The sequence below is a fragment of a genome, unplaced genomic scaffold (genome assembly GCF_019419815.1).
Source record: "Pyrus x bretschneideri cultivar Hongxiangsu unplaced genomic scaffold, Pyrus_bretschneideri_v1 Contig9, whole genome shotgun sequence".
NCBI classification, from domain to species: Eukaryota; Viridiplantae; Streptophyta; class Magnoliopsida; order Rosales; family Rosaceae; genus Pyrus; species Pyrus x bretschneideri.
In genome coordinates, this window is record NW_025999831.1 from 4,754,629 (window position 1) to 4,768,603 (window position 13,975).

Genomic DNA, 13,975 nt, shown 5'->3' on the forward strand with positions numbered 1-13,975 from the left:
TCTAAATCAGGTAGTACTTGCAAATCTCTTATACAAACATGGCTTAAGTCGATGAAAGGAGTTGGAGTAATCTTGAGAAACTTTTAGGTCCTCATCTCTATCAATCCACCTATGGCCGACCCAGGTTGCCAAACCGTGCTTCCTTTTTCCTCTCTTTAATTTTGTTTATTCCTATGGTTGTACTTTCCCAAACAACTCAGATGATCATGGGACCTAAAGCATTAGGCCTTGAGAAAATGAGACAATTTTTGCTATTAAACTTACAGGTATAATAAAATTTCTACGGCACTTTGGAATATACTCCAAATTTATAACCTATACATCTTGATTTTCATATTTTTAAATAAAAATCTATTAGTTAAAAAATTCAGAATATCTCAAACTTCAAAGATCTAAAAGTTTCTCAAAGACACTATATGTTTGAACGAAATAAGGAGCAAAGCATGCTACTTTTTTATGTCGATTTATTGTGCACAAGATCTTTGACTTGTCCAAACTTTCGTCAGGTACATGCATCACCCATTATCCCAAAACACTTTTGACTTCGATGGCCGCATGCAATACCTATAAATCCCACACTTCCTTGAGCCACAAATTCACATCTCTCAGGCTCTCAACCAAAACCCAAAACAATGGAACTCAAGTTCTCCACCTTCCTCTCCCTAACCCTACTCTTCTCCTCCGTCCTAAACCCCGCTCTCTCCGATCTCTGCAACCTCGACGACAAAAAAGTCCTCCTACAAATCAAGAAAGCCTTCGGCGACCCCTACGTCTTGGCCTCATGGAAATCAAACACTGACTGCTGCGATTGGTACTGCGTCACCTGTGACTCCACCACAAACCGCATCAACTCCCTCACCATCTTCGCCGGCCAGGTATCAGGCCAAATCCCCGCCCTTGTAGGAGACTTGCCATACCTTGAAACCCTTGAATTCCACAAGCAACCCAATCTCACTGGCCCAATCCAACCCGCCATTGCCAAGCTCAAAGGACTCAAGTCTCTTAGGCTTAGCTGGACCAACCTCTCAGGCTCTGTCCCTGACTTCCTCAGCCAACTCAAGAACCTCACATTCCTCGACCTCTCCTTCAACAACCTCACCGGTGCCATCCCCAGCTCGCTTTCTGAGCTCCCAAACCTCGGCGCTCTTCGTCTAGACCGCAATAAGCTCACAGGTCATATTCCGATAGTCGTTTGGGCAGTTTATTGGCAACGTTCCAGACCTGTATCTCTCCCACAACCAGCTTTCTGGTAACATTCCAACCTCATTCGCTCAGATGGACTTCACCAGCATAGACTTATCACGGAACAAGCTCGAAGGTGACGCATCCGTGATATTTGGGCTGAACAAGACAACCCAGATTGTGGACCTGTCCAGGAACTTGCTGGAATTTAATCTGTCAAAGGTGGAGTTTCCGACAAGCTTGACCTCGCTGGATATCAACCACAATAAGATCTACGGGAGTATCCCAGTGGAGTTTACGCAACTGAATTTCCAGTTCCTGAACGTGAGCTACAACAGGCTGTGTGGTCAGATTCCTGTGGGTGGAAAGTTGCAGAGCTTCGACGAGTATTCTTATTTCCATAACCGATGCTTGTGCGGTGCTCCACTCCCAAGCTGCAAGTAAAGGCCACAACTGCAGATTTGCCAGCAATTTTCGAATAGTTGCTGTTTAAACAGGTGTGTTTGGTCATACAAATAAGCGACCAGTCATGGCAGCAGTGTAGCTCATTTAAAAGTAATTAATAAGATTTGTTCATGCATTTTACCACTGCATATAGAACACAGATTTATAGCGAATAATCCATGTAAAAGAAAAGATTATAGCGAATAAACTTGGCCAATAATTTACTTGTCGAAAACAGAAACGTAATAAACTTTGCCGATCTTTTTTCTATACAGTGTTCCTAAACCAGCATACTGTTTGGTGAGTCGGAATTTAGAATACGACAGGAAATGGATGAATGAAAATAAATCAGGAATAATATTTCAAGGAGACCACCCCGTTTTCCCATTATTTATGCGGGTGTTTCGGATATCAACTATATCCAGTTTTTAACAAGTTTGGTGTAAATTAGAGGCAAAAGATATCACATCAGAATAAGTGTAGGGTCTTCTTCACTTGTGTTGCCAATGTCACAATGAAGACTCCTTCCATGGCAATCTGTCAAGTCCGTCAATAGCCCTGCGGAACTCACTGTTGTGGAGAAGGAACGATGAGACATGCCCACCAGTGACCCATCTTACTTCTGAACCTGGCCAAGCTTTTTGAAGCTCCAGCACAGAGTGTTTTGGGATGTACCCATCATCCTGAAACATAATTGTGGTTAAAGGAAGAAACTTGGAAAGCTAGCTAGTCATAAAAACCAAAAAACAAGACTTTACATTCCATGACGACTTATTCGGAGTAGCATACAATGGTCAAGTTATTATCAAGAACAGGAAATGTGACACATCCCGATCCAAAAATTGGGGCGTGCTGGCCGTCACGTGGAAGTGACGTAGTCAAGTGCGTAATGCGGAAGTAAAAGAGTGAAAACCATTAAAACGTAGTTTCTGGAAAGATACCAATCAATATATATATATATATATATATATATTGAAAACAAAAGCCCACTCGCTGATACGTAGAAGGATCGTAAGCCCCGATCCTCGCGTGGCTGCGTTCGTCCTCCGGATAGTCCTCACTATATGCGAAACAACTAAAAAAATGTCAAATTAACGCACATAACCAACCTTAGGTAATAACTTCTCATACATTACTTAAATGGGGTGTTTGAATATACCTATATCCTTTACTCAATCTCACGAACATCCCCATATTTTTAAAATAATTTTCTGGCTCCCACACGCCGGCCAAGGCACGCGTGTGAAACCCTAACGATGTTAAGGAATATTCTGTTAAAACCCTAACAGACGTTAACGGCAGTTACCTAACGCCGTTAGAATATTCCGTTAACTCTGAAGGAATATTCTCCTCCTTCTCCGGTGAGCCTCGCCGGTTGCCGTCGTTAACGTTGCCGTCTACAACTCGAATTCTTGCCAGAAACTGGAAAAACTTCAAACGTTAATATCTTTTTCATTTCTCAACCGAATTCCATGAAATTTGTACCAAAATGAAGCTTGCAATGAGTAGAACAAAACATTACCAATTTGGGGACCTAAAACCAATGGAATCTCGCCGGAGAAACCTCGATAATCCGGCCAAACCTGCAACTCGACGAACTCGAGCTTCCAAACATCCAAAACACTTCAAAATTACTCCCCAAGCTTTGTGAAGACATCCTAAAGCTTCCTAGAACCTTAAAAACTTCTAAAAACCTCACGATCACGTGTGCATGAACAGTGCACCAAATCGAGGTTTCATGGTTCTCGGGTTTTCGAAGGTCTCACGTCCTAAAAATGGTGTGGATGAGTTCCTGGGCTTGCAAGGAGTCCAAAACTAACCTTCAAACATTCAATCCGTGCGTGGAAAGTTAGTTTGAAGTTTGTCTGTACACTTGCAAAGGAAATGGAAGGAAACTGGAAGAAAGTTCGAGAGAGAAGGGAGAGAAGGAAGTCACGGGTATGTGTGTGTGGTCCAAATAGTAGCCCACCAACCAAAAAGAAAGCAAAACAAATCAAACACCCTACAACGCAAATTAACGTCCAGGGGCAAAATCATCATTTCACACCTATAGTACAAATAATTCGGGGTGGGCTGTCACGAAATAGGTAAACAATAATAGTCATAGAGGTGGGTTAATAACAAATGAGCAGAAAGGTAACTTCATAAAAGTTGAAAATCAGAGTACACATAACAATAAACGAACAAATGGATTACAAAATTATGAGTATTAGAAACACTACAAGATTTGCCAAAAAAGCTACAACTCAGAAAATTGCATTGTGACTGACTTGTTTATAATAAAATACAAGCACTCCCATATATAGTGAACTAAACCTAATCCTAATAGGTAAGAAACCCTAAACTTAAAAGGCTAGGAATCCTAATCATTGTCCTCCAAGTAAACTAAAGAAAACAATAATAAACTAATTTTCCAACAATAAATACTTACAGTGGCAGAAACAAATATCACAGCATTGGGGTTTTCTAGGAATCGGAAAGCATGTGACATCTGTGAGAGACAGGACATTGCGCATCCGTTCTCTCACTTCCTCGACAGTCATTACAAACAAAACCGAACCAACCAAATCGAACTTGAGTCAGTTTTGGTATGGTTGAATTGATATAGCAATTTTCTTTTCCAAAATCAAATTGAATTGAACCTATCATTTATGCTTGATTTTTAGTTTCAAACAAAAACCGAACCGAGAGACCGAATGGGACGGACTTTTGCATCCACATTGACAAAACCTGAATCAAATCGATTCCTTTTTTGATAGGGAATTTTAACGAAAAGCTCGCGGTACTGTTCATTTTAACAAAAAAAACCACATTTTTACACTAAAAAGTCAAACCTGATACTATTCACTTTACTCTTTATTTTGTCTTATTGTTAAAATTCAAAGTTTTCAAGCCATTTTCATTTGTTTTCTTTTTTTAATATCTATACGTGCAATTCTCTCTACGTTAGAGGATGTTTTCATGTTATTTTGCACATGATTTTTTTATACAATATTAAATTAAAGAATTAGCAAAAAAAAAAAAAAACCCTCCTTTTATTTGTGGAGGCCAGATGACCTACAAAAAAAATTAACTAAATAAGTAAAAGGCTTTTAGCTAAAATGGTCATGAAATTGACATAACTCCTTACTTTAGTTTTTAAGATTTGAAATTGATAGAAGTAGTTATTGAATTTGTCCACCATCAATCATTTTAATCATTCCGTAAAAATTTATGTTAAATAAGAATAAAAAGCCAAATATACCTTCAATTTAATAAACAATGAGTTAAAATGATTTGACAAAAAATAAGAATATTTTTGTTATTTTATCTTTATTTAATAAAGCAGCGACAGTGCCCATGGCTCTCTAATTATCTAAAATCTCCATATTTTAGTATGAGTAATGTTGTTGTATTAAAAAGAAGTCACAGGGCAATTAACAAGCAAAGCAAATAGTAACATTGACATGGCACAAGTTTATTGGGTTTAATTAAGTCTCAATTCACCGCCATCAGTTGCCAATTGAGGAAGGGTGGAAGTCACTTGGTGAAGCACAACGTGGTGGAGGTTCATCTGCATTTGCCAGATCACAGCACGCAGACCACAAGGATTCAGCAGACACCCTTCGTTTTTGACTTTTTTTTTCTTCAAGTTGTCGTAACAGTATAGAAGCGTGAAATTTTGGCAAATGTTGGATTAGAGCATCTCTAACAACGCTAGCAAAAATTTGGTTATTATATGATTTCAAATACCGTAAAATTATTTATAACAAATTACTCTTAACGATTTTACTTCACTGACAATCTAATATAAATAAAGTTGAATCATTTAAGAGTGACCAACAACTGTCTGCAAAAAATAAAATGACTTGCTACATAGCTAGTCGGCTAGCGCTTTGTTTATGAGATTATGTTTGGATGAGGAATTTGTGAATACCAATGAATTTTAATTAGTTAGAAATGCATTATAAAACGAAGTAACGGATGAATCTGAAAATGACTGCTTGACATGAGTGATTTGGAATTGTTTGTGTATTATTAATAATCATGTAGGGCACTTCAATGCCTCTATCACATCTTTGTCAATTATTTCTAATTATTTTATCCTAAATCTAGTAGTACTTGCAAATCTCTCCTCCGAACTTAGCTTATTTCAGTCAAAGAAGCTGAGTAATCTTGAGAAACTCTTAGGTCCTCATCTCTATCAATCCAGCTTTGGCCGACCATGGTTACCAAACCGTGCTCCTTTTGTTCTCTCTTTAATTTTGTTTATTCCTACGCTTTTACTTTCCCAAACAACTCAGATAATCATGAGACCTAAAGCATTAGGGCCTTGAGAAAATGAGACAATTTTGCTATTAAACTAACAAATCTACTAAAAATTCTACTTTTGGAGTATACTTCAGTTTATAACCGATACATCTTGATTTTAGTATTTTTAATTAAAAATCTAACAGTTAAAAGATTAGGAACATCTCAAACTTTAGGAGATGTAAAACAAAAGACACCACATGTTTGAATGAAATAAGGAGAAAAGCATGTTACTTTTTGATGTCGATTAAATGCGCAAAAGACCTTTGACCTGTCCAAACTTTTAACAATACAAGAAATTTTTCATTGTGGCAGAGAACAAGTGGTACATCACGTATTATAATAAAAGTGGTGGGAAAATTTATTTTTTAAGTTATTAACTTGTTACCACACATATCCACAATTTGGATATTAACATGTAGTGTACCACTCTGTGTACCGATCATATTGAAAAATCTCTTCGACAGTACACTGCATCATCCATTTTCCCAGAACACTTCACTTTGATGGCCGCATGCAATACCTATAAATCCCACACTTCTTTGAACCACAAATTCACGTCTCTCAGGCTCTCGACCAAAACCCAAAACAATGGAGCTCAAGTTCTCCACCTTCCTCTCCCTAACCCTACTCTTCTCCTCCGTCCTAAACCCCGCTCTCTCCGATCTCTGCAACCCCGATGACAAAAAAGTCCTCCTACAAATCAAGAAAGCCTTCGGCGACCCCTATGTCTTGGCCTCATGGAAATCAGACACTGACTGTTGTGATTGGTACTGCGTCACCTGTGACTCCACCACAAACCGCATCAACTCCCTCACCATCTTTGCCGGCCAGGTATCCGGCCAAATCCCCGCCCTAGTTGGAGACTTGCCGTACCTTGAAACCCTTGAATTCCACAAGCAACCCAATCTCACTGGCCCAATCCAACCTGCCATTGCCAAGCTCAAAGGACTCAAGTCTCTCAGGCTCAGCTGGACCAACCTCTCAGGCTCTGTCCCTGACTTCCTCAGCCAACTCAAGAACCTCACATTCCTCGACCTCTCCTTCAACAACCTCACCGGTGCCATCCCCAGCTCGCTTTCTGAGCTCCCAAACCTCGACGCTCTTCGTCTAGACCGCAATAAGCTCACAGGTCATATTCCGATATCGTTTGGGCAGTTCATTGGCAACGTTCCATACCTGTATCTCTCCCACAACCAGCTCTCTGGCAACATTCCAACCTCATTCGCTCAGATGGACTTCACCAGCATAGACTTATCACGGAACAAGCTCGAAGGTGACGCATCCGTGATATTTGGGCTGAACAAGACAACCCAGATTGTGGACCTGTCCAGGAACTTGCTGGAATTTAATCTGTCAAAGGTGGAGTTTCCGACAAGCTTGACCTCGCTGGATATCAACCACAATAAGATCTACGGGAGTATCCCAGTGGAGTTTACGCAACTGAATTTCCAGTTCCTGAACGTGAGCTACAACAGGCTGTGTGGTCAGATTCCGGTGGGCGGAAAGTTGCAAAGCTTCAACGAGTATTCTTATTTCCATAACCGATGCTTGTGCGGTGCTCCACTGCCAAGCTGCAAGTAACGGCCACAATTGCAGATTTGGCCAGCAATTTGCAACTAGTTTCTGTTTAAACGGGTGTTTGGTCATACAAATAAGGAAATAATATTCATGAAAGAGACCCCGTTTTCCCATTATTTCTGTTGGTGTTTAAAATATCAACTATATCCAGTTTTTTTCAAGTTCGGCGTAAATTAGAGGCGAAGGTTACCACATCAGAATAAGTGTAGGGTGACCCTTCTCCACTTGTGTTGCCAATGTCACAATGGAGACTCCTTCCATGGCAATCTGTCAAATCCGTCAACAATAGCCCTGCGGAACTCACTGTTGTGGAGAAGGAACGATGAGACATGCCCACCAGTGACCCATCTTACTTCTGAACCCGGCCAAGCTTTTTGAAGTTCTAGCACAGAGTGTTTCGGGACGTATCCATCATCCTGAAACATAGAGTGTAATTAAAGGAAAAAACTTGTAAAGCTAGCAAGTCACAAAAACCAAAAATCAAGACTTTACATTCCACAATGACTTATTCGGAGTAACATACAATGGTCAATTTGCTATTAAGAGCAGGAAATGGGAAAACGTTGATAGAATCTTAAAGATGGGTTAATAACAAAAGAGCAGAAAGGTAACCACATAAAAGTTGAAAATCAGAGTACAACGGATTATAAAACTACGAATATTATACAAAACGAAGAAGCGCTAAAAGATTGGCCAAGAAGGCTACAACTCAGAGGACCACATTGTTACTGACTTGTTCATAATAAAATACAAGCAGTCCTATACATGGTGAACTAAACCTAATCCAAAATGGGCAAGGAATCATAATCCTTATCCTCCAAGTAAACTAATAAAAACAGTAATAGACTAATTTTCCAACAATAAATACTTACAGTGGCTGAAACAAATATCACGGCATTGGGATTTTTTGGAATCGGAAAGCGCGTGACATCCGTGAGAGACAGGACATTGCGCATCCGTTCTCTCACTTCCTCGAGAGTCATTGCAGCCTTCTGCACTGCAAGATCTTCTCTCAGGGCTTCCCACGCAGTTGCATGCTTTAATATTCCCTCACAGAACGCCACAACAGCAGAGTGTGGAGAGAGAAAAGGTAGGGTTGCGACGGGTGTAGGGTGCAGTGATCCAACCATTGCAGCATGTACTCCTCCTAGGTTCCATAGAAGCATTATATTTTCGGCCAAAAGGACTGTGATTAAATGAAGGGTGCCAGTGTTCCACTTCCAGGAAAAGTTCACGATTTATTCCAAAGGTCAGAACTAAAAATTTAGGTTCAACTTTCAACCATGTAGAAAGGAAGTAAAACTAGTTTAAGTTTGAACAATAAATAATACTTCAAATTTTAAACCAGAGAGAATGGGAACGACTTCTTATAACTTCGAACACTTAAAGCTATAGCAAGAGATGGAGTTGGGTCTTTACCCATGCTAAGTCCACAAACACCCATCTTGCCAAACCCTGCCTCACAGTCTAGCCAATGCAAGAGACTGCGAGCTTCTTCAATGGTTGCCTTTCCTAATAAAAGCAAGTCACTGACACACATAAGTTTTGCCCCACGCTGCATCACAGGACGTCTTTGTCCATAGAAAGGGCTGCATAACATATCTACCTCAATTAAAAAGCTGGAAGGTACGAATAGTAACCATGTAGAACTCTGATTTCAGTTACAAAAGGTATCTGGCTGCGCAGAATAATTAATACCTCTCAAGCACCATAGTAGCAATGTTATCCTTCAGCAAAGGTCCACCAAGACGTAACCTTCGTTCAAATGTATGGTCTCCAGTTCCTGCAAAATGGAAATTACAAATCGTAACGCAAAAGGTTAAAAAAAATATTTCAATCAAGTGTTACTGCAAAGAAATTCAAATTAAGAAGCTTTAAAGAGATTTTGTTTCCAGAGCTTCTCCACTAAGTTGATTGCAGAAGGACTAGCTCAAACCAAAATGTAATACATCATCAGTTATCACATATTAATCTAGAGATATTTGAATAAATATGTAGTCAGCATAGAAATTCCTCCCAGTGTTCCTCAACAATGCCAACCAAAGAAGAACAAATTACTGCGCACACAATCATATACTTTGCAGCAATAATATAGTTGAGAGAACCAAACCAAGTAAATTGGACGGCCATGTTTGTCAATCTTCCAAAGGAACAAGAACAGTTCCTCCAAGTATACTTTCCCAAAACTAGTTAACACATAAAACTCAATATTAGACTCTTTGAGAGAAGTTTACAAGTTGAAGACAAAGACCCAATTGAATTGTAAACATTTTAAAATAAATAAACAAAACGTATTTCTAGCATTTGATTTCTAATTCTAATATTTCAATGCTCAACACAACGCATGGTGTGCCAAGTTACCGCTACCTGCCAACCTTTGCTACTGTAATCAAAAGGCAGAAAACAGGTTGAAATTATATTTCAGAGCATTTCATCAATAAGCAAGGCTCAAAGTTCATATTGCTAGAGATAAATCGAAGCGGTAAATGTAAATCCAACCTCCCAATAGTTTACTAATGATTTGTTATACTACATCGGTGTAAATAACCAAAACATACACGAATAAAATAAGAAAACATTAATCCCAAAATTCCAATCCTAATTTATCACACGGTGAATAAATATGAACCGTAATTATACCTGCAAGATGAACGACACAGGCCATCCTCTGAGGAGGAACCGATTTTGGAACAAGAAACGCAACTCTTGCACTGTGACTCTCAGGAGGCAATGCACTGAGAAGCTGCTCATCACAAGGCGTCTGGAAAACCCCTTCTCTGAGAGAAGCCGTCTTGCTCTCCCAAACAGTTTTCCAAGTTGGTTGGATCACAGTAGGAGGCCAATTCTGGCCAGCTGCTACTGGGAAAAGCTGATTTATCATCCTCTCAAGCAGCTCAAGCTTTGTGCCGCCCCACCCTCTTGAAAAAAATTGAGGGCTAATCTTTGTTCTGTGCATGAATGCACCATGCACATGGTCCAGAACATAATGAAGCATTCCCAGATTCACAGTCACCATTTTTGAGAGAAACGCAGAAATTCAAACACCAAAATTTTCACAAAAGTTGGGTTTTTTGATCAATTTGAACAAAACCCAGATGAAATTATATGCACACTTTCAGAAACAAAGAAGAATCCAGAATGTTGGGGAATAAGTATTTGTGAATTTCATCATCTGAAAAACATGAATTGGGGATGAACAGATTAGAGATTACTTAACAATTGAAATAAATATTAGGTAACTATGGCGAGTGTGAATCGAGAGGCATGGATGGTGCAGAAATCAATGGTAAACTGGAAGGAATTGGTGAGGCGAAAGGAGATGGGAGGAGAAGGGGTTGGTGAGAGAGTGGAGGGGATCCAAAATCTGAAAGCGAAAGGGGAGAGGGGGAAGCGAGAGAGGGAGGCCTATCAAACCAAAAGCAAAAACAAAAACAAAAAATGTGGGCTGAGAGTAAACATGGGATTGAGACGGTGGATTGGGGGCAGTGCTTTTTGTGATGGCAAGAGCTTCAAGGACAAGGATTTACTGTTTTACATGCAACGCCAACGGCTTCACCACATTTTTGTGTTAAAATTTACAAAACAAAATTAGACAAAATTAAGCTGGGACAGGTTTTTGTCATGGGAATATTCTTAGGTTCGGCAACTCACAATGAGTTAGCAATAATGTTGTTCAAATTCGTTTTTGACGAGAATTGAATTTAAGACCTCTCACTTATAAATAAAAAGTTACCAATAATTTTCAGTTACCAAAAAATTAGAGAAATTCACATGCAATTCTTTTCAATTTAATTTCAATCAAAAATAGAGTTTTCTCATTTAAAGGACACAACCACTTAGACCATCTCCAACAATAGGCTAAATGCCAAATTTCCCCCCAAATTTCCCCCCCAAACCATCTCCAACCCATGCTAAAACATTGGGCTAAATGCCAAATGTTAAAGTTGGGCCAAATTCCCCCCATATTCCCCCCCCCCCCCGCGCGACTGGACTCGCTGGCCCAAAGGCTAGTCTCGGCCCGCTCACTCGCAAACGTGCCCCACGCAGAGCGCTTGCAATCCGTGTCCGACAGGGTGGGCCCTCTGTCAGCGGGTTGTCAGCCACCCAGATGAAGTCCAACGGCTATTTTTGCAATCCAACGGTTGCGTTTCAAGGATCGTTGGTTGATCCAACGGTCCAGATTCAAATTTGATTTTTTAAAATATGTTATTTTAAAATACATTGAATCCAACGGCTGAGATCAAATATAATCAAATCTAACGGTAAAAAAAAAAGATCTAACGGCCCAAATTTAAATCTAACGGTTAAAATAATTAAAAAAATTATTTAACTCAAAATTCACCCAAAAACTCTATAAATACCTATGTATTTGTTCAAACATCCACACAAAACTCAAATTTCTCTTACAATTCTTCCAATTTATCTTTCTACCATTTCTTTCCATTTCCAAATTGTTCAACATGGCAAGAGAGCATATTAGAGGTCGTAATTGGACTTGTGTGGAAGATGTTGCTCTATGCTTGGCGGTTGGTGAATTGAAAATTTGGTGTTGAAAGGTTGGTGAATTGAAAGTTAGCCCAGGGTTGAAAGATTGGTAAAAGTTGACGGCTTGCTTTGTGGGAAATTTAGTGAATTTTCAATATTTATCGGAATTTAAATTTTTTTAGATTCAAATGTTTATAAAATTAATTTACGACAATCTACATATTTATTTTTTTTTTAAATTTTAATTTAAGAAAAAAAATAGCCTAAGTTCATTCTTTAATAATCCCGGGCTAAAATTTTAGGCCAGAAAGGTTGGAGTAGAAAAGTTGTTTCTGGGCTAAAAGCTAAATTTTCCGGGCTAAAATATTTGGCTTTTAGCCCAACCATTGAAGATGATCTTAGAACTAGAATATCAGCTTGTAAATAAAAAAAATTTACGCTCGAAAAACTAGTCATTTTTCTCGCGACCTTACTAATTGATAAGATAGCTTCAGGTCAAAAAGAGTCATTTGTCAAATAAACTAAATTAAGGCGAATTCCATAACCATATGTCGAGTCCAAAATACACTCAGTGGAGGGAAAACCCAACCAGCAAATTCTTATGGGTAAAGCATTGGGCACGTTTACGTACCTGTAATCGGAATCAATTTACGGAATTGAATTCCAATTACGGGATATATCTTTGTTTATGTAATTTTGAGGAATTAAAATACATGTGGGGTCCACACGCAGTAAGGAATGCAACTCCTAATTTTGGAGGAATTGAACTCCCTACATGAGAGAGGTATTTCAATTCCTGGACACCTGAGGAATCCATGGTGGATTTCTTCTACCAATTATGCCCTTAGTTGTTTCTGATTATCCCAACATTGCCCTTCATTTGATACTCGTCTATCGCAACTCATTCTCCATCTTTGCCAACACCACATCCTCCGCCGTGCAGGGCCACATCACATAACTTGCCTACTCTTTATTCGTTTCACCGAATCGTTGGACTCTTACCTGAATCCGACCGTTGAACTCTTAATCGATGTAGTAGACCAGGATTGAAATGGCAACGAGATCGCTCCGCTTTGGACCATGAATGGCCTAGCTATGGGGCGGTGGCTATGGAGGCATAAGGGGGTGGAAGATAAAGACAGGGCAAGGAAAGGTAGGGGTGGGTGGAGGGCAGTGCAACTGGACCTTCAGGATGATAAGGAGGCATGGGAAAGATGGAGATGTAGGGGATGGATGGAAATAACCATCTTTTAATAAATAAATACAACCTATTTATATATTTTTATATAGATGAATTTTATTATATAAATTAGTATGAAAATAATTTATTTATGTAAGGGCAATTTAGTAATCAATCTAGTTTTCATTCCGATTGAAGTGAATTAGTAAACAACTTATATGGACTCAATATCATTCCTACTCCAATTCTAGACAGTTTTAGTAAACAACTTTAACAGGAATCTTATTCTCATTTCACCTCATTTCAATTCATCCTCAATCCAATTATTCTCAATCGGAATATGGATTAGTAAACGCATCCCAAGAGAATTTATAGAAAATAAATTAAAGCAGTTTCCATCTAAGCAAGCGTTTATTTTCTTCTTTCGTAAAAGTTTAATTGCGTTTGGCAATGGAAAACCCTATAAATTTGTTAATGAATTCGTCCTCCTCTCGCTGTCAACTTGTCATGATCAAGTATGAGGTTGTCAATTTCTTGCTGGGGTTTACATAATCTTAAATTTGGCCCACAGACTACCACAAATCGTAAATTCCACTTTTATAAGGCTAATGGAATGTGAAATAACACTTTTATTTTCATAATCTTTTTCTGTAGTCCACCGATTATTCTTGTCACCGAGAATATGGTTGCTATTTGTTGATATGTTTTGTTCAACTGTTATTGACATTTCATAAATTTATCATGTATTCGAGTGTGGTTATAATATCACGTGATTTTAAGCGCATCAGGATATTAATGTGTAAACAAAGATAT

The 13,975-nt window shown here is 38.9% G+C and overlaps 3 protein-coding genes across 3 annotated transcripts; 2 read left to right on the plus strand and 1 right to left on the minus strand.

Annotated features, from left to right (window-relative positions):
• The first annotated feature begins 587 nt into the window (after nt 1-587).
• On the plus strand, nt 588-1,896 carry LOC103947767 (polygalacturonase inhibitor). Its single transcript, XM_009358716.3, is given in 2 exon segments — nt 588-1,187; nt 1,189-1,896. Coding segments are annotated over 2 exon segments (993 nt in total). The 5' UTR covers nt 588-632; the 3' UTR covers nt 1,627-1,896.
• A 4,570-nt stretch (nt 1,897-6,466) lies between these two features.
• On the plus strand, nt 6,467-7,613 carry LOC103947768 (polygalacturonase inhibitor). Its single transcript, XM_009358717.3, has one exon. The coding sequence runs from the start codon at nt 6,508-6,510 to the stop codon at nt 7,498-7,500; it is 993 nt and encodes a 330-aa protein (XP_009356992.2). The 5' UTR covers nt 6,467-6,507; the 3' UTR covers nt 7,501-7,613.
• LOC103947769 (protein ABHD18-like) lies at nt 7,533-11,010 on the minus strand. The gene is made up of 5 exons (XM_009358719.3): nt 10,138-11,010; nt 9,196-9,280; nt 8,917-9,086; nt 8,370-8,644; nt 7,533-7,913 (listed from the first exon to the last, which is right to left on the minus strand). The coding sequence occupies exons 1-5, from the start codon at nt 10,511-10,513 to the stop codon at nt 7,737-7,739; spliced, it is 1,083 nt and encodes a 360-aa protein (XP_009356994.1). The 5' UTR covers nt 10,514-11,010; the 3' UTR covers nt 7,533-7,736.
• Nucleotides 11,011-13,975: the final 2,965 nt, after the last annotated feature.